Raw genomic sequence first — 19,539 nt, forward strand, 5'->3', positions numbered from 1 at the left:
CCTGAGGTTTTACTCAGGTCACGGTCATCTTCTCACAAAACAGGAAATTGAAGAGTGGTGCACAGTGCCATATTTGCAGAAGGATGTATTTATCCACTCTAGTTTCAGTGGATAATGACCAACATAGTATTTGTAGACTTAGGTACTGTATATAGGGTGGTATAAAATATATCTATTTAATATTTTTTCAGCTAAGTTAAAAAATGTTTATTCAAATTTGATTAAAATGTAAAACTAATCATGAAAATATTGTCCTGAATTACAGTAAACTTAGGTCATCAGTTAATATTTATTGAGTACCATTCTGTAACTACAGAGCTATTTTATGAGCTCTGTAGCTCATAAAATAGCCTTAAAATAAATAAGCCTCTTTTAAAAGTAGTATTGGGCAATAGAGTCCTAGATTCTGAGACAAACACTTGGGTTCCAAATCTGGCTCTGTCATTTATTAGCCATGGGATCTTGGGTTGAGCATCTCTGAACTCAAAGTTTTCCCTCATCTTCCAAATGAAGATAAAAATATAAGACTCACCTATCTTCTGTGATAAAGATCAAGTGAGATAATATGTTCGAAGTTGTTTGAAAATCCTTGAGTGCTATGTGTTTGTAAATTATTAAAATTATTAATATTTAGCTTGTTGGCAGCTCCTCAAGTATGGGACCTGAATCTTAATTTTTCCAGTTATACCACCCTGAGCCTTGTAATCGTGGGACACAAGATAGAAAACTGGAACAATACTTGTTGGTTAGATATTTTAATTGAAGCTGTCGTTTAATTCTAGATAATGGTCTTAAATGGTTGAGCCTCCAGAAGAGTAGTAAAAGCCCTAAGAAATAGTTTAAAGCTGCCATGGAAGAATTTAACCTCAGTCAACTGCATTCTACTTGCAAAATAGAAGTCTTCTAAAAGTGGAAATAATTTGAAAAAGTTGAAATAATTTGATTTCACTTTACCTTCTAATCATTAAACTGAGAGAAGATAGGGCATGTAAGTAAACTGATTCTCCATCCCTTTGCTTTGTTGGTGATTGTGCTGAGGGGGAAACTTGTTTCCAGATCGTCCTCATTATTGGCATTTCTGTGGGGAAAAAGCCCTGTGAGCTACTGACCTCATATGTTCAGAATTAATCACAAACCTCTGGTACTCGTGTACCGTATGCAGGCTGCTATAAACATCTTTTATACGTGTTCTGTTTGTTGGACTGCTTGCTAATGCTTTAGCAGACATGCACATACACGTGCATACGTGCACACATCTGCGTGACCACGAATGCACATACACGTGCACGCGCATGTATGTGTGTGTGTATATATATGTATATGACTTTTCAGGCAGAGAATAGCCTTAATTCTAATGAAACATCAGTGGAGGATATAAACACGTAGATTCTTGTTGTAAGAAGGGATCTTAAATGTCATGTAGGACACCTTCCCATTTTAAGCTTAAATCTCTCCTCATAATGATACTATGATAATTATGTTTATTTTTGGTTTCTATTAATGTTTACTATGTGGCAAGCACAGTGCTAACTGAACTACATATGCCATCTCATTTATTTTTCATAACAACATTGTGAAGTGTATCACATTATTATCCCTGCTACATAGATGAGGGCACTGCAGGTTTGGAGAGGTTAAGTAATCTGCTCTTGGTCACACAGTAATTAAATGACAGAGCCTGAACTGATTCTGGGTTATCCGGCTCTTAAACATCTCCCTCCACTGACCCCCAGATCCCACCAGGTGGCAGACCAGCCTAGGCTTGAACCTTCAAATGATGGCGGCCACATCCCTTCCCAAGGCACTCAATTCCCTGTAGACAATTCAGATTTCTTCAGGATATTATCATGTCTTAAACACTGCCATAGCCTTCTTTTTCTCTTTCACAGGAAGTTGTCAGTGGCCCACCACAGGAATTTTCAGTATATACACGCTGTTTTACCCAATTATAGTCTGCTTGGCAGGAGAAAAAAAATACCAAATATGATAACTGTGAACCGCCTTCCATAAATTTCCATCTTAGTTCCAACTGGTATCCCAGTAAGCATAGTTAATATTTCAACATCCAATGATAAATATTAGTTATTTACCCCAGGAGGGTTATTCTTAGGAACTCTCTTTACCTGCAAACATGAGGAGTAGGGAGTATAGCTCCTAACCACATCTCAGGACTGGGAAATAAATAACAATAGTAGGGCTTCCCTGGTGGTGCAGTGGTTGAGAGTCCGCCTGCCGATGCAGAGGACATGGGTTCGTGCCCCGGTCCGGGAGGATCCCACATGCCGCGGAGCGGCTGGGCCCGTGAGCCATGGCCACTGAGCCTGCGCGTCCGGAGGCTGTGCTCAGCGACGGGAGAGGCCACAACAGTGAGAGGCCCACGTACTGAAAAATAAATAAATAAATAACAATAGTAAAAAGCCATGGATTTCTGTTCTGAAGGAGAGCCTCTGAAGCCGTTAGATTCTAAACATGAGGATTTCTGAAGCTTTAGATTGCAGCAGATTATAAGGAGGAAGCAGCCCATAGGCTCATACTACGAATCGAATTGTGTTACTCCCCTCCCAAGGAAGTGCAGCAGTGTCTCCAACCCTATGGAAGGTACCAACTCCTTGGATAGTTCTTCAGGACCCCTCATGATCTAACCCAACTTGTTTTTCATTTTTTTCTAGATCCTTCCAACAGTCCACTTACTGTTCCAGAAACATTCTTCTCCTCTTCCCTCTTTGCTGCTTCTGAGGCAGTCCTCCTCATCCTTCACCCTCACCATTACAAGTCACCACCAGGAAGCCTGTGCTCTCCTTGTCCCAGAATCAGTCTTCCCCCTCTGGTCTCTCACTACAGTGCATTGATTATGTGCTTACTGTTCACCTCTTTTTGAGAATGACTAGGGGTATTAGGATCTTAATCATGCTGGTGATTTCCAAGAACTGGGTACACAGTTGAAGAAGACAAATCTTTAAACCATTAGAGGACTTTCCCATTTAATGTCATTAAAATAGCAGTTTTGAGTTTAAAGAGAGTTTCTCCATTTTTTTCAAGAAAATTTCACTCATGTAATGCTGGACAAATGAAGGGTAAGTTCAGCTCTGTTCTGTATTATCTGTGTATTGTTATGTTGTATTGCTATATACTGTTTAATGGATTTTGGGCTTCAGTTTTTTTCTTCCACTTTCCCGGAAAATGTGCTTCCTCACCTGCCCTGCTCTTGCCCAGCTGGACAAGGTTGACATGGGAGGGACGCATTTCTATCAGTGATCCGTTACTTTACACAGACCTAAGTTAATTAGTGCTATGTGCTCTTAGTATGCTACACCTCCATCATAAGGCTCTCCCTGTGAAGAGACACATTTTTGGTTTGCAGGATGTTACATTCACTCCTTCAGGGTGCTAAAGATAAATTTCATTTTGACAAATTTCCAAAATAGACTAAATTATTGGTTTGTTACAAGCAGTATTAGATATGGTTTTTCCCTCTGTAGTGGTATTATAATAATAATTTTTATATTTGAGAAAAGAATAAAGTCATTCATAATCCCATCGTATCTAGTCATATTTAAGACCATTTTTTTAGCCTTTTTCCTATGCATTTTTCATACTTAGGAATCATAATCACATAGCATATTCATATTTTTAAAAATTAACATGGGACGCTTCAGTTGGACTTTATGGTTGGGAATTGGGGGTAAATTTATTCCTCCTGGGGGAGGATCATCAGATTTTCAGAGTTCTCTGACCTTAAAATGGTTATCCTCTAACTTAACAGTAAAGTGCACGTCTTTTAGCCATGTGCCTTCAAACGTTTTAAAATATTCTCTGGATGATTTACTTCCTTTTTTTTGTTATAAAAAGCACATAACATAAAATCTACCCTCTTAACAAATTTTTAAGTATACAGCACGGCGTTGTTAACTATAAGCCTGTCGTCGTACAGCAGATCTCTAGAACCTTTTCATCTTCGTGACGGACACTTTATACCAGTCGAACAGCAACTCTGCATTTCTCCCTCCTCCCAGGCCCTGGTAGCCACCATTCTACTTTCTGCTTCTATGCATTTTACTCCTTTCGCTACCTCATATAGGTGGAATCATGCAGTATTTGTCTTTCTGTTACTTATTTCACTTAGCATGATGTCCTCCAAGTTCATCCATATTGTAGCATAAGGCAGGGTTTCTTTCTTTTTTAAGACTAAATAATATTCCATTGTGTGTGTGTGTGTGTGTGTGTGTGTGTGTGTGTGTGTGTATCACATTTTCTTTATTCATGCTTTCGTTGATGGAAATTTAGGTTGTTTCCACTTCTCAGCTATTGTGAACATGGGAGTGTAAATATCTCTTCAGGATTCTGTTTTCAGTTCTTTTAGATGAATCCCCAGAAGTGTGATTGCTGGATCATGTTTTTAATTTTTTGAGGGGTCTTCATATCGGCTGCACCATTTTACATTCCCCCAACAGTGCACAGGAGTTCTAGTTTCTCCACTTCCTTGCTAACACTTGTCATATTTTATTTTTTTGATAGTGGCCATCCTAACATGTGTGAGGTGATATCTTAATGTGGTTTTGATTTACTTTTCCCTGATGATCTGTGATGTTACCTTTTCATGTACCTGTTGATCATTGTATGTCTTCTTTCGAAAAATGGCATTTCAAGTCCTTTGCTCACTCTTAAATCAGGTTATTTTTAAACATTGAGTTGGAAGAGTTCCTTATTTATTTGGATATTAACTCCTTTTCAGCTACGGTTTACAGATATTTTCTCCCATTTCATAGGTTTCCTTTTCACTCTGTTGATTGTTTCCTTCACTGTGCAGAAGCTTTTTATTTCGATGTAGTCCCACTTGTCTACTTTTGCTTTTGTTGCCAGTGCTTTTGGTATCATATCCAAGCAATCATTGCCAAGACCAGTGTTAGGAATTTTTTTCACCTATGTTTAACTCTTAATGCATTTGGAGTTGATTTTTGCCTGTGGGGTAAGATATGGGTCCAGTTTGATTCTTCTGCGTGTGGATACCCAGTTTTTCCAGCAACATTTGTTGAAGAGAATGATTTGGTTCTTGCATCCTCTAATTGTAGACATCAGGTTGTGGTCAACTCCAGTAGTGAACCTCTTTGGGCATAAAGATTTTTTGGTCTTTAAGATTATTTTCTTAGGATGAATTTACAGAATGAGAATGACTGAGTAACATGTAGAAGCACTTCAGGGTTCTTGATATTTACTGCCAAGTTGCTTACCAAAAAAATTGTAGCAGTTTACACTCCCATCAGCTGGTGACTCCTACTTTTCCATTTCCTCACACCTTCGCCAGCATTTAGCAGTTTGTCTAAAAACAAAAACGAAACAGAGAGAGTGAGAGAAGGAGAAAAAAATTATGATTTTATTAAGTACAGCTGGAATTCTGTTCTTTTAGTTTGCATTCCTTTGCCACTACTAGTAACGTGGAACATTTTCAGCCATGTGCGTGTCTGAATTGTCAGGCCAAGTATGTAGAGTTCCTATTATTACTGAGAAAGCATTAATTACAATGATGGTGCAAAGGGTACCAACATAAAGGTAGGCAGACCTATCAAGTATTATTGAAAGAGTTCAAAAGTGTTCAAAACAAGGACACCCACTTCCTGTCCATGGGACCAGAGGGAAGTATGGGAAGGAGGAGTTAATTAGCTCCCTGCCTGTTTCTATTTTGCTAAAATGGGGATAAGAGTTAAGTCTTCATAAGGTTGTTGAAAAGTAAGTGGAATTACACTGTGTAACTCGTTCAGTGCGTAGTAGGTGCGCGATACGTGCTGGCCCTTTCATCGCCGCTTTGCTTGTACCTTCAGCTCTATTTCTGCACTTGCATGCTGGGTGGAAGTAGGGGCTGCCTAGAAACATGCATTAATGGTACTTCTTGGACCACCCTAGTCTGAAGAAGGATAACCAGAGAGTGTAACAGTGGCGCTACAGGGCCCTGACCTGGAGTACCCACAGGTTCTCCTCAGGCCTCCAGATTTGAGAGGAGTCTCTAGCACGTTCTGGCTGCAGCTGTTGTCTTCAGGGATTTCCAGTTTGTAACTGCTGGCTAGGTCCTTTGCTGATTAAGAGGTGCCCGTTTCTGACCTCTGCCTTGTATTCTTGTTCTAGCATAGCCACTCCTGCTTCCGCCGCCAAAAAAAAAAAAAAAAAAACCCAAACAAAACAGGAACGACAAACTAATTAATAACGATTTATTATTTTTAAAGCAATAAACAGTTTTTCCCTCCTAACGCAATCTTATGTGAAACCCCAATGAACAAAGTAATTAAAAGTAGAACCACTGTGATGAAACTGGAATGAGAAGGCTGGTAGCCCTGCAACCCCAATGCACCTCTGCATACAGAGAGAAGCCTGTGAGCCCTGACCACCACCACAGGAAAACCCCCAGCTTGCGAGGTCCCACGCATAGAACAGGAGGCCCTACACCCATGCTGAGCCCCAGCTACTTGGGATGCTTGGGTGTTGTGGGTGGAGCTATCGAGGGAGAAAAATCAAGAAAGATCACCAGCACCGATGGGGAAAAGCTTTCTTCTTCATCTTGCCTAAAATCCCGGCACTATTAAACCTCACGCTCATCTTACTGGGCCCACCCAGGGACCTGCAGGGGGTGCAGTTGGCACCCTGAGGGTGCTGGCGGAAGGGGGCTCACCATGCTCCTAAAGCTTATTTACCAACAGAGCAGCCTGAGCTTGACAGAATATTGGGGTGAAGATCTAGTTTTTAAATTATATCAGAGTATGGAGAGAAAGTCGTGAGAAAAATGGAGAGCAAAGAATGAAGAATGTTATGACAGAAATGCATTCCCATTAAAAATTTGCATTTTTTTTAAAAAGCTCATATCATGTTAATCTAAAATTTCACGGGAATTTTGAAAGGCTCGTGGGGGAAAACATCCTGGTAAATGTATCTGGCAATGGAGTGTCCACAGGACCTTGTTATAATGATGGAAATTCTATTTCTTGCAAACACTAATGCAGGCCTCCCTTTATATCTTGGTAAAGCTGATTGACAGAGTATAAAATTGCTTTTTAATCCAATTTAGGAAACAAAATGTGTAGTGGGTTTTAACATTTAAAAATGCTTGAAGCGTGGAAGCAGAAACTCAGAATACCCTGGCAGATTGTCTGTGATATTGTATATCAATGGTATATTTCAGAAATATTATTTCAATATAAGTTGTTTTTGAATTGAGTCATGTTTTGTTCCAAAGCTTTTTTGCATTAGAGTAAGGAGAATGTATTGTGGAAATATGACCCGGAGAAAAATGAGCAGAAACCAGTTTTTAGCAATGTATCTCAGGAATAGAACGTTTCTAAGAGGTCTCTTTCTTTAACAAAAACCACTGTAGCTGCTCCCACCAAGGTCACTCCCGCCACGGCCTCCCCACCTCATCCTATCTCATGTCTCCTGGGCATTTGGTCCCACTGACCACTTTTTCTATCTGAGGTCATCTTGGCTCCTTGCCACCTTCTCCTGGGCCACTGCTGCCTCTCTGAGCACTCGTTGCCTGCAGCGCTTCCTCCCTGCTCACCCTCAGGTTGGTTCTCCTTTCCTGCTTGCAGCCCTCCCGGGAGACCTCATGCGCGGCCCCTGCCTCAGCCTCTCCCCGCACACCCAGACCCCTGTCTCCAGCTGCTCTCCCAGGCTCCAGACCTGCACACCTTCACTCCTCACTGCAGGCAGAGAAGTCTGGCAGGCACGACAGCTGCTAAGCCTTTTCCTCCTCTGGTGTCTTCATCTTAGCTAATGATCTCACATTATTCTAGTTTCCTAAACTAGAAATGTCACAGTGACCTTTGATTCCTTCTCTTGCCCTCAGATTCAGCCAGGCACCACGTCCAGGGGAATTCCCCGTCCTCGGTTTCATCACCCCTCACTCGGACCGTGACAGGAACTTTCTGACTTTGCTAACTTGAATCTCTTCCCTGTCGGGTGCTCCTACATGTGACTTGCCCATTTCTTTCAAAACCACAAACTGTACCAACTCACTTCCCGATTGCCTACTGCAGAGGTTTTCAAACTGTCTCCCTAGGAGCCATAAGGGTCTTCAGTCTTCTTGTGGGTCCCTCCCCCGAGATCCCCAGAGTTTTGTTTTACGTCACTTGCACATTCTGTTTGATATTTCCTTTTTTTCCTTTGAACAAATTTGTTGGTGTCTCAAAGTTTGAAAACCACGGAATAACTCCGGGTGAAGGTCACACTCTGGAGCATAGCATGCAAGGCCTTCTACAACCACTTTTCCTGCTTCACTCCCTCGGAGAGTAGCATAACACCTGAGTTCCGGCGCAGGTTCCATCACATACAACTTGTGCAACCCAGGATGAGCTCTTTAACTTCCCAAAGCGTCCATTTTTCCATCTGTAAACTAGGGATAATACTATCAGCTCCCTCACAGAGCTGTAAGGGGTTCCTGAGATAAGAAGCTTGACGCACGTTAGTGCTTCAGCAGTGTTGGCAATTCCTGTCATGTTAGTACTCAAGCATCTCAAGATTGCAAGCCCAGTGTGTCCTCTGATGCTTTGGTGCCCAGCCTTGCAGTGGCTTCTGCCTCCCCTCATCTTTACAGGTAAACCTTTGTTTATTTAGTGAGACTGACTCATTTTTTCTGTGAAGCTGTCCCAGAGATAATGCTTCCCGTTTGCTTCCTGAGTACTAAGTATAGACCTCTTACTAAGGCAGTCACCATGTTGAATTTTATCGTTTCTTTGTACACGTATGCATGCGCACACACACGCTCCTACAAAGATTAGGGATTAGCAAGGTAGTCACCTGACTGATCATGTCCGTGCCCTTCAGGTGAATTGTGGGTGCGCCATATCTGTGCCCTTGGGGTAGACTGTGGGTGCTCCCACAGAAGATCGTTAGAGAGCACTGTGGCCACTGCTGTATCTGTGCCCTTGGGGGACACTACAGCACTCCCATATCTTTCTTTGGGATATACTGTGAACACACCCATATTTTTTGAATGAAGCAAAGTAACTGATGAATAGGTAAGTGAACCAGCAAGAAACAGTTACCTTGAGAAGAGGACCCCTGAGTGGTACTACAGATCACCAGGCTGAACTTGGCATTTCAGCTTTGCTTTGTGTTTGTCTCCATATTGGTCAGTTGGTGACTCTGCTTGCAGCCCGTTCTCTTCAGCTGAACTGCTACTACTATAAAATTGCTGAAGTATTTTACCTAGAAACAGACTCAATCATCTGTGGGACACACATACACAAGAAGTATAACTTACCTCCACGGTAATTTAAACACTTCATTTTTTTGTTTGTTTGTTAACAAAAATAGCTACTATTTGGTGAATACTTATGTGCCAGGAGCCGTGTGAATGCTTTACTAATATTATCCTGTGTAATATTCAAAAGTTAAAACAGCAAGATGGGTATTTTTATTTTTCTGTTTTAACAGATGAGCAACCTGAGGTTGAAAGAAATTAAATAACTTGTCCAAGGTCTCTTAGCGGAATAGTAGAGGCAGGATTCAAACAGTGATGCAAAGGGGCAGAGGGCAGATGAGGGGAGGGGGCCAGGGCCGGGGGACAGTGCATCTCAGGCTTCATCGCAGTGTGGCCTGAGCGAGCCGAGGTTCCTGCGTCATTTTTGTCCTATTCCAGCGTGCGTCTTACTGAGTCCAGGGTGTGGACAGCATTGAAACTCAGAATATGTAGCATGTCTTCCAAGTAGCACTAGCTGTATTCTCTGAACCCTTTACTGATGTTTTAAAAACATCTTTTCTGGGCTCACAGCCTCTTTCAGAGCCAGTTGCACCAAAGCACTGTACACATATGAAAAATTGCTCTCTCTGGTTATTTTGTTTGTTTGCATGGTTTGCTGTTTATGTTCTTGATGCAAGTCTAGAAAATAGTTTTGTATTATATATATATACACACACACACACACGCACATATATATATAGACAGAAAAAATATTAAAATGCTTATTATAGAAAACTTGGAAAGCATAGAAAAAGCACAAAAGAAATTAATCTTCCATAAAATCAAATATTTTGCCACCATTCACATTCAATCTGTGACCTTCCAATGCTTTTAATGCCTACATGTACATTTGTATTACCCAAATCATAATCTGTACGATACACTTGGTCTTTTCCTTCATGATATGTCAGGAACATTTCCTCATGCTAGTAAATATTCTTCTACTACCTGATTTTGGGGAGCAGTTTGATAGCTATCATCTAAATGTACTGTTGTTTAATTAATCTGTTCTTTCTCGTTTTGTTTATTCCTGTATTTTTGCCAGTGATTTTCATATGACATCTGCTGTTGTCGGTATTGAAATCCTAAAAGGGGGTATGGATTTTTTGGCATTAATGTCTGTGTGAAGGATAACTTTGGGATCATGTTCACTCTAATTGTTATAGAATTTTAAGATCTTAACAGAAGAGACTGGAGCAGTCACGTGTGGTAGCCTGTGACAGGGCTCATCTCTCCTGACAGGTGAGCCGGCCTCTGCTCACAGACCTCCATAAGTAGGCAGTACTCAGCTCCTCTTTGCCTGTTCTAACGTTATATGTTCCCATCTTGGGCATAGGAACTAGATTCTGACACAAATAGATTTTGAAAAGTTCCTTCCGAAACCTTTAGAAGCCTTGCTTCAAGATCAATGTGATTTGAGAATCTGGGAAGGAAGTTAGAGGCAGGATGGCAAGCAAGATAGCACAGGATGCTGGCTTAGCGAATAGAAGCCAAGTAACTATTGCAGACAGGCAGGGAGTGTTCTCTGATTTGCAAGCTACAGTTATTCTAATTGATTTCTGCATACTTGTGGATAGGGATCTGCCCTCTTCCATTTATTTTTCTCTCAACAAGTAAGATGTGAAATGTTGCTCCATGCCTTTCTAATTTAAATGTTGCACATGTTGAGAACCGATCTTGCCAGCCATTTTAAGCCTGGCCAGGAACCTAACACATTGTTGTTATTAGCCTTCATTATTTGGTTAGAGCCAACATTTTGTTTGGAACTATGCTGCAGTATAAATCTCCTTTATAGACATAACCTATTTCTGCCATAAAGTAGATGCGATGAGAAGGCCGCTGAGTTTCCTTGGTGAGTTGCTCTAGTTAGTCTCACGAGGCCGCTGAGGCCAGGGGATGCTCATTGTGAGAGAGTTCTTGGGAAATGAGATTCATGTTCTTGAGGACTTATAATTGAGCTGAGGAGAAGGACACATGGATAGCTAATCTAAGGTGGTTTGTGAAAAGTACACATGTACAAAGATCAGAGGGAGCTTAGGGGAGAAACAGAGCATTACCTCACGGCTCACATTGGGTGGCTGTGGACGACGTCCTTGAAGCCATATGCACCACGTTCAGTCTGAGTAAACCATCTGTCTCACACACATGTGCACTATTGCTTTCCAAATATGTAGATGCCCTGGTGGCCTACAATACTTTTGAACGAATTCTTGTATCATTACTATTTATTGTATAACTATTTGCCATGCTGTGTATTTTTGATCAGTAGATTCTACACTTACAGTTTCTATCATGGGCATCTGTGAAACTTTTTCATGTTAAAAATTGTTTCCGTTACTTCAGGGTTAGAAACTTCCATTGTCTGAAGCAGTGCTGTCCACTAGGACCTTCTGTGATCATAGAAATGTCTCTGCATTGTCCAGTAGGGTAGTCATTAACTCCATATAGCACTCGAGGACTTGAAATACGACTAGTGGGACTGAGGAACTGAATTTTTAATTTTATTTGATTTTAATTGATTTAAACTTAAATAGACACACATTAAATAGAGGCTACCGTATTGGACAACACAGATCTAACATATCCCTTTGTAGATAATTTTCTAAAAATCCTCCCTCTTTCCCCAAGTTTCCTCTGCCACACCCCTTCCTAGTTTGTTTAGACTTCTTCCCACATGTGGGTGGCTGCCAGGCCCACTTCTTCTCAGGTGCTCCTATTCCTGAATGTTCCTTAGCCCAAGAGAAGAGTTCTCTCACAAATGTGACTTTGAAAGCCTTTCCTAAATCATAGAAATGAAAAGGAACAGTGTGCTCGCCTTGGCAGCACATATACTAAAATTGGAATGATACAGAGAAGATTAGCATGGCCCCTGCACAAGGATGACATGCAAATTCGTGGACCATTCCATATTTTTGAGGGCGTGAAGAAAAGGGAACCCTCTTGCACTGTTGGTGGGAATGTAAATTGATACAGCCACTATGGAGAACAGTATGGAGGTTCCCTAAAAAACTAAAAATACAGCTACCATACAACCCAGCAATCTCACTACTGGGCATATACCCTGAGAAAACCATAATTCAAAAAGAGTCATGTACCACAATGTTCATTGCAGCTCTATTTACAATAGCCAGGACATGGAAGCAACCTATGTGTCCATCGGCAGATGAATGGATAAAGAAGATGTGGCACACGTATACAACGGAATAGTACTTAGCCATAAAAAGGGACGAAATTGAGTTATTTGTAATGAGGTGGATGGACCTAGAGTCTGTCATACAGAGTGAAGTAAGTCAGAAAGAGAAAAACAAATACTGTATGCTAACACACATATATGGAATCTAAAAAAAACGGTACTGATGAACCTACTGGCAGGGCAGGAATAAAGACACAGGTGAAGAGAACGGGCTTGAGGACACAGCGGGGGAAGGGGAAGCTAGGACAAAGTGAGAGAGTGGCATGGACTTATATACACTACCAAACGTAAAATAGATAGCTAGTGGGAAGCAGCCGCATAGCACGGGGAGATCAGCTCGGTGCATTGTGACCACCTAGAGGGGTGGGATGGGGAGGGTGGGAGGGAGACGCAAGAGGGCGGGAATATGGGGATATATGTATACGTATAGCTGATTCACTTTGTTGTATAGCAGAAACTAACACAACATTGTAAAGCAATTATACTCCAATAAAGATACATTAAAAAAGTTGACTATTTGGTAGGCTATAAATAATTATTAGAAACTCAGAAGTCAAAATCTTATTCTAGGGCACTCATTAAGCAAGAAATTTTCCCTTTCCTTTGTTCTCCTGATGATTATTTAAAAAAATTAATAGAGTTCATAGCATTTTACAAGTTATGACCCTTGGGGCCTTCTAAAATCATCATGGGCAGTAGCAGAAGCCATGACATAATGGCTTCTATTAAGGTAAAATTACGAGACGATATATTTCTGAACATAAAATTCTACCTTATATTTATATATTTATTATATCAATAGATACAGTGCTAGTTGGATTACTAGGTAATTCAAAATCATTATTTTTCCTAAAAGATTTTTGTCATTCACTGTTTCAAAACAAGATGAAGGAAGAAGGCAGTAACATGTAGAATTCAAAAAAGCACATGAACTCGTGCTTGAGGACCTCCCATCAAAATAATGAACACCAGGGCTTCCCTGATGGCGCAGTGGTTGAGAGTCCGCCTGCCGATGCAGGGACATGGGTTCGTGCCTCGGTCCGGGGGGATCCCACATGCCGCCCAGCGGCTGGGCCCGTGAGCCGTGGCCGCTGAGCCTGCACGTCCGGAGCCTGTGCTCCGCAACGGGAGAGGCCATGGCAGTGAGAGGCCCGCGTACTGCAAAAAAATAATAATAATGATGAACACCTTTCATGGACCAGCCTGGGAAGAGGTCTTACTATCGAGGAGGGCCTTCAAGCCCACCGGCTCCGCAAGTGTGAGGGCTGCACGGCTGCTCTCCGCTGCTCTCCGCTGCTCTCGGGGTGGGCTCTCATTTCCTGCTCTTCCTGCTTTGAGGCCTAAGGCTTGGAGCTTTCTTCAGATAACCAGACCCAGAGCAAGGAAAGTTTCATTTGCTGAACCAAGAGGCCGGAATGTGTCCACCCGGCTCTTGCTGGGCGGTGCGCCCCGATGCCAAGCATGCCAACAGGAGAGGAAGCTTAAAGGCCACTGCACCCCACGTGCCCAGTGTATGAACCCACAGCAAGATGAGAGCGAAACATTGATGGGTGTCTTGTGACCTCCATTCTGTGGATCTGGATTCTTCCACTCTTCCCCCTCTTTCATAAATTTAAAATTGTTGGACAGCTCTTCTCATAGCACCTCCTTTCGCTGTATTTGTGCTGTTTTCATGAAACACGTACCTCTGTGGTCTGCTATTCTCCATTTTACAGGAGATGACTGGGTTGTTGTGACAGTGGTTGGTGGTGGTGGGGGTGTGTGTGTGTGTGTGTGTGTGTGTGTGTGTGTGTGTGTGTGTGTGTGTGTGTGTGTGTGTGTGTTGGGAACGAATCCGGAGGGGAGGTGGTGAAGAGTGGAGCTCGGGGAACGCCAGCTGGCAAAGACAAGTGAGCATCTGCAAATATAAAATACCGGCCTGAATTTGCTTCCCTTTCTATTCTATAGTAAACACGAAAGAGTACAAAGGGAAACTTAGTCTGCTGTGAGCCCCCAGGAAGAATATCCATTCTTACCCTGCGCTCCTGAGACCCCTGCAGTGTTTCGGAAAGGAGCCGAAAGAACAGTGTGGTTTGGGGTCTGTACTGCTCCCCTCCCTTGGGTCTTCCTGTGCCCAGGCTGCCACCCCTCTTCCTCCAGCACCTGAGCAGCTACGGGTGACCCTTTCTGCAGGACTAGGGCCTTCTCCTTGATAGATCTGTGAGGAAAACCTAACGGGCAGTGCTAATCATCCCCAGGTCTCTCCAGTGTGGTTGGTTTAGTCATATGAAACTTCTTAACCTTCATGTGTTTGTTTCATGTATTTTCATTCTGGTTACAAGATTATACCAACTTACTGTGTCTCCTAAATTTTCCTTTTTGCTGTTTGAGTCTGTATATGTATATATATATTTCTTTGATTAGAATATCTTAGCCTGAAAGCCTCTGATGTTCACTGTAGGAAACCAGTACAAGGCTAATTACCTGCCAGCAAACTTTGCATTGCTGGATGTTTCAGTAATTGCCTTCAAATGTAGTGATGAGGTTGCAGGTTTGATGAAATGCTTAAGAGCGGCGGCTTTAGGGAAATCAACCTCTCCATTTTCCATTCTGAATTCCAAATTACTGTGTATTAACACATCTGTCTCCTGCCTTTTTTTATTTCAGTACCTACTAGAAATGAAAAGCTTAATCCTGCCCCCAGAACATATCCTGAAGAGAGGGGACAGTGAAGCAATAGCATATGCGTTCTTTCATCTGGCACACTGGAAGAGGGTAGAAGGGGCTTTGAATCTTCTGCATTGTACGTGGGAAGGCAGTAAGTAATTTTCTTTCTTTGAAATGTTTTTAAAGCATGAAAAGATGCTAAAACTGTTTTTACCCTGAGTGTTCACGGTGAGTGATGGAGATTTGCATATCTATAGCTCTCCTTCTCTGTGATATTCCATCACCAAGAGATGGTTAATTACTCAGGCTCTCTAGTTTCCCAGTGGTGGCGGGTGTTGCTGTGGTGATCCCATCTCTGCAGCTCAAAAAGGCAAGTTTATACAGTGGATGGGGTGAGTCTGGGCTATCCTGGCAGAGGAGCATTTTACAGCTGGAAAACCCTCTTTGGAGACCTGGACAGCCCCTCGGCACCATGGGAACCTTTGGCGTGGGGTCAGGCCTCGTGCTGGGCTCTGATGACCACTTCTGGATGGCCTTTCTGGGAGGGTTGGCTGAAGAGCCACAGTTATCCTCCAGGAGAGCTGGGTTAGCCAAACACAAACGAGCAGCGGTTACGCTTGCTTCAGAACAAGAGCAGTGGCCGCTGGACTCCAGTATGGTGGCAGGTGTAGCATTGTGCGTTAAGGGATAAATGCCTAGATGGATTTGGGGATAAACTGATCTGAGCACGAGCTGGGCACCGTCATTCCGTGTAAGGAGAAGCGGCTCCAACGGTGGGTGAGACGTGCTCCCTGCCCTGGAGAAGCATTTCATGCAGTTGGGAGGAGTCATCAGCAGCATGTAACAGCTGCCCAGTGATTCTTCAGACAGGAGAGGCCTATGGGGTGGAGCAGTCATGGTTAACCTTATGGGTCATATGAGATTTGAACCAAGCCTTGAAGAACTGGGACGGTATTATAAGCAAGGACACTGTGAACAAATGCTGAGCGGTGGGGCTGTTGGGGAGAATGAAAATTAAGGAAAAAGGCTCAAGATTGTGGATTATTGGACCCCATATATATTGACACTCGGTTATCATTAATTTAAGCAAAACAAACACAACATGTAGCATGGGGGTTTTTTTTCCCCCTCTCATGGGGAAAAGAAATATTAGAGTCTTCAGATAATTTTTCCTGAGTTCACTCCTACTCTGATCAGCCTCACAAATGAATGTCTTTTTAATCCCTTTCACTGTTTATCTTTGCTCCTTCCATTTTCATTTTGCTAATCTTCTGCTCTTCCCTTTTCCTGCCCTTCCCTAACCCAGCAGGAATCTAAACTGGTGCAGGAAGGGAGGGGGGGCAGCCGAATGAGATGGAGTAAAAGTAACTTGACAGGGGACTCAGGTTGATTGAAAGTTTTTTGTTTAGTTGTTTTGAAAACATTTCTTTAGAGAGTTGATAGCGGGTCAAGTTAAATCATTTACTATTTATAACTTGAGGGATATCGACTTGATCGATGTTTCTACCCCTACTCTGTAAGTGTGGTAACATATTCCAGGTGTCCTGGTCCCGCTATTTGGATATGTTAAGACAGCACACTCTGCTCAGGGTGTGTGTGGACATGTATGCAGTCCCCTCTGGCTTGGGCTTCTTGTTGCATTTAAAGTGTTCTATCCAGATGAGACAAAAGGAATTTTTATTTAAACATGAGAAAGAGACAGAAAAAGCCCAGCAAGAATAAACATGAGAGGCCTCACCTAGTGTTAGTCGTGGTAAAATTAAATGGACAAACTGACTTAACCAAATAAGAACGTATTTATAGATCGGTACCTTGGAAACATAGTAATAGAAGCTTATTGATTGGATCTAATTGATAAGAAAGTTACCAGTCCTATAGAAAAGGTCAAAAGCGGGTGGGCAGAAGTGATGAAGACACAGTGTCAGGAATGGCATAACTATTAAAAAAAAACCATGAGGAAATTCTGTTTGGAAATTAGTTACCCATATAATCATGTAACAATAGGGAGATGCTCTGGAACAACTGGGAAGGACAGTGAGATTGTGAGAAATGTGAAGTGACATAGTGAACCCCACATCAAGCAGTGTAGTACCTCTGAGGGGATGTAATTACCTCTTTATTAGAATAAAAAGAAGGGGTGAGTTTTTTGTTTTGTTTTTGTTTGTTTATTTGGTTTGGTTTTTTTAAACATCTTTATTAGAGTATAATTGCTTTACAATGGTGTGTCAGTTTCTGCTTTATAACAAAGTGAATCAGTTATACATATACATATATCCCCATATCTCTTCCCTCTTGCATCTCCCTCCTCCCACTCTCCCTATCCCACCCCTCTAGGTGGTCACAATGCACCGAGCTGATCTCCCTGTGCTATGTGGCTGCTTCCCACTAGCTATCTATTTTACGTTTGGTAGTGTATGTATGTCCATGCCACTCTCTCACTTTGTCCCAGCTTACCCTTCCCCCTCCCCGTATCCTCAAGTCCGTTCTCTAGTAGGTAGGGGTGAGTTTTTAGACATAAAACAGTGTGGCAAGGTAGTCAGGGGCCTATAGGAAAGATAAATTCAGCATCTGATCCTTACAGATAATTAAGAACCAGGAAGTTACGCTGCTGTTCAGTTTTCAAAAAGAGAGCCATACCATTCAGTTTTAGAAAGAAAAGAGAACCATGAGAGTGCTTACCAGGTGCTAACTACCTTGGAGGATCCCAAGAACCTTGAAGAGTGTTTGTGTAACAGTGTAATTCACAGAGGGTTTATATTGCCATCATTTCATGGACTCCTGATAAATTTCTGAGTTAGGCAGGACAGAGGTGGCCATCTTAGTTGATCAAGAGAGGAACAGGTTCATTGAGGTGAGTACCTTGTTGAACGTCCTGCCAGCACTGTTGGCAGAGCAGGTTCACTTTTTCTTCACTGCTCTTTCCTATAATACCAGCTATTTAGGCCTTTCCTGAATTGATTAAGGATAAGAGGATCAGCCATCTCTGAAACATTTGTTTAGAAGCCATCAATTTACACCACTGCTTACAGTCTGGGGTATACCTATGCCCTTTCTAGTGTTTTGAAAGTTAATCATTCTATATAAAATTATATTTTTGTTGTTAAATATTGACGTAAACATTTTAACTATAGAATGAGCCCAATTCTATAAAAAAAATACATTCTATATATAAACAAAGGTAAGAGACTGGAAATAAATACATCTTTAAGTAGATGTTAAGTGATTTGGTTTTTTCTTCCTATTTGTATTTTTCAAACTTTCTACAACAAGCATATATGTTTTCTACAGGCATAAATATGCATGTGTATATATGTGTATGTGTATATATATGTATATGCATGTACTTAGAAAAATAATCTTTCATTACAAACAGTTTTGGTCTTTTTTCAAAAACAGAGCTATAAATCTGTCTTGCAATTCAGAAGAAAGAATTACCACTCCAACTTTAGACAATTGTGTGTAATTGGTTGACAAAACTTCTAGATTTGTGTCCATTCTAAGTTAAATGGAGGCATCAGGGCTCTGGATTTTAAATCAAAAGGGCTTGGATTAGAATTCTGACTTAGCTACCTATTAACTGGTATTAACTTACCCATTTTTTGAAAACTGTGAAGCGCTGAAGATACTGAATGCCATCACCCCATTCCAGATTGGTGGGCTTCAGGGCAGTTGCCCTCAGGGCGGCTACAGTACCAGAACCTCTCCCTCTCCCTCTGAGGTCAGTGGGGCTCCCGTAGACGGCCTGTGCCTGAGCGCAGGAGGCTGCACTTCCTCCAGTTCACCACTGGGTGCCGCATTTTGACATCTCCAGCCTCAGGGTCTAGGTTTTTGCCTTTAAATCATTTCTTTCTTCATTCTGAAATTTAAGGCCATTCCCCAACTCCCTTCCAGTTTCCCCTTTTCATTAGAAAGATAATTCAGGGAGGAAGGTAACAGTGCCTCATTTCACCATGTTCCATGTTAAAAGTGAGTATTCTTTTAAAAAGTCAGTTTATCTTTTAGAAAAAATTTTAAAAGCCTGACTTATGTCAAAAGTGTTAGTTAGGGGTAGGGATGAGGTATATTTTTCTTTGATTTTTAATGAGTTTATTATGTTGGAGCATTAGTCATCTTGTGGAATTAAGTGAGTTTCCCACCAATCAGGCTGAAATAACTCACATTTTTGTTAAAACCCCAAAGTCCAGCTGATGCATGGCAGAGATTGTTTGGGTTTGAAACATATGGTGGTTTAAAAAAAAAGCAGAGTCCTCAACCACAAATACATCAGCATTTCAAAGGTTTGTAAAATATTTGATTCATCACTGTCCCAGCCCCTGAAATTACACAATATGTTCCTCAAAATCAAGATAATGAAGAAATGGGGAAAGTTTTAATTTATAAGGTTTAAAAACATGTTTCTTAATTCATTACACAGCTGTCACATTATCTTAATTATATTTATTTTAAACACTGTAGGTTCTGGTTACGCTCACACACG

General features: G+C 41.7%; 1 protein-coding gene and 1 non-coding gene across 14 annotated transcripts in view; both read left to right on the forward strand.

Annotated features, from left to right (window-relative positions):
- Positions 1-19,539, forward strand: part of ST7 (suppression of tumorigenicity 7) — a 254,687-nt gene that overhangs the window by 219,263 nt on the left and 15,885 nt on the right. For 12 of the 13 annotated variants that reach the window (XM_033863175.2, XM_073809863.1, XM_019924932.3 and 9 more), the window contains one exon: positions 15,063-15,213. In XM_033863175.2, the coding sequence (XP_033719066.1) occupies positions 15,063-15,213 (151 nt within the window). Of the gene's footprint in view, positions 1-2,669; positions 2,998-15,062; positions 15,214-19,539 lie in introns of those variants that run through there. The other variant, XM_033863176.2, reaches the window with a different exon arrangement.
- Positions 12,031-12,137, forward strand: LOC117313682 (U6 spliceosomal RNA). Its single transcript, XR_004528267.1, has one exon. It is a non-coding gene; the product is annotated as a U6 spliceosomal RNA (small nuclear RNA).

This window comes from Tursiops truncatus, chromosome 9, assembly GCF_011762595.2.
Source record: "Tursiops truncatus isolate mTurTru1 chromosome 9, mTurTru1.mat.Y, whole genome shotgun sequence".
NCBI lineage: Eukaryota > Metazoa > Chordata > Mammalia > Artiodactyla > Delphinidae > Tursiops > Tursiops truncatus.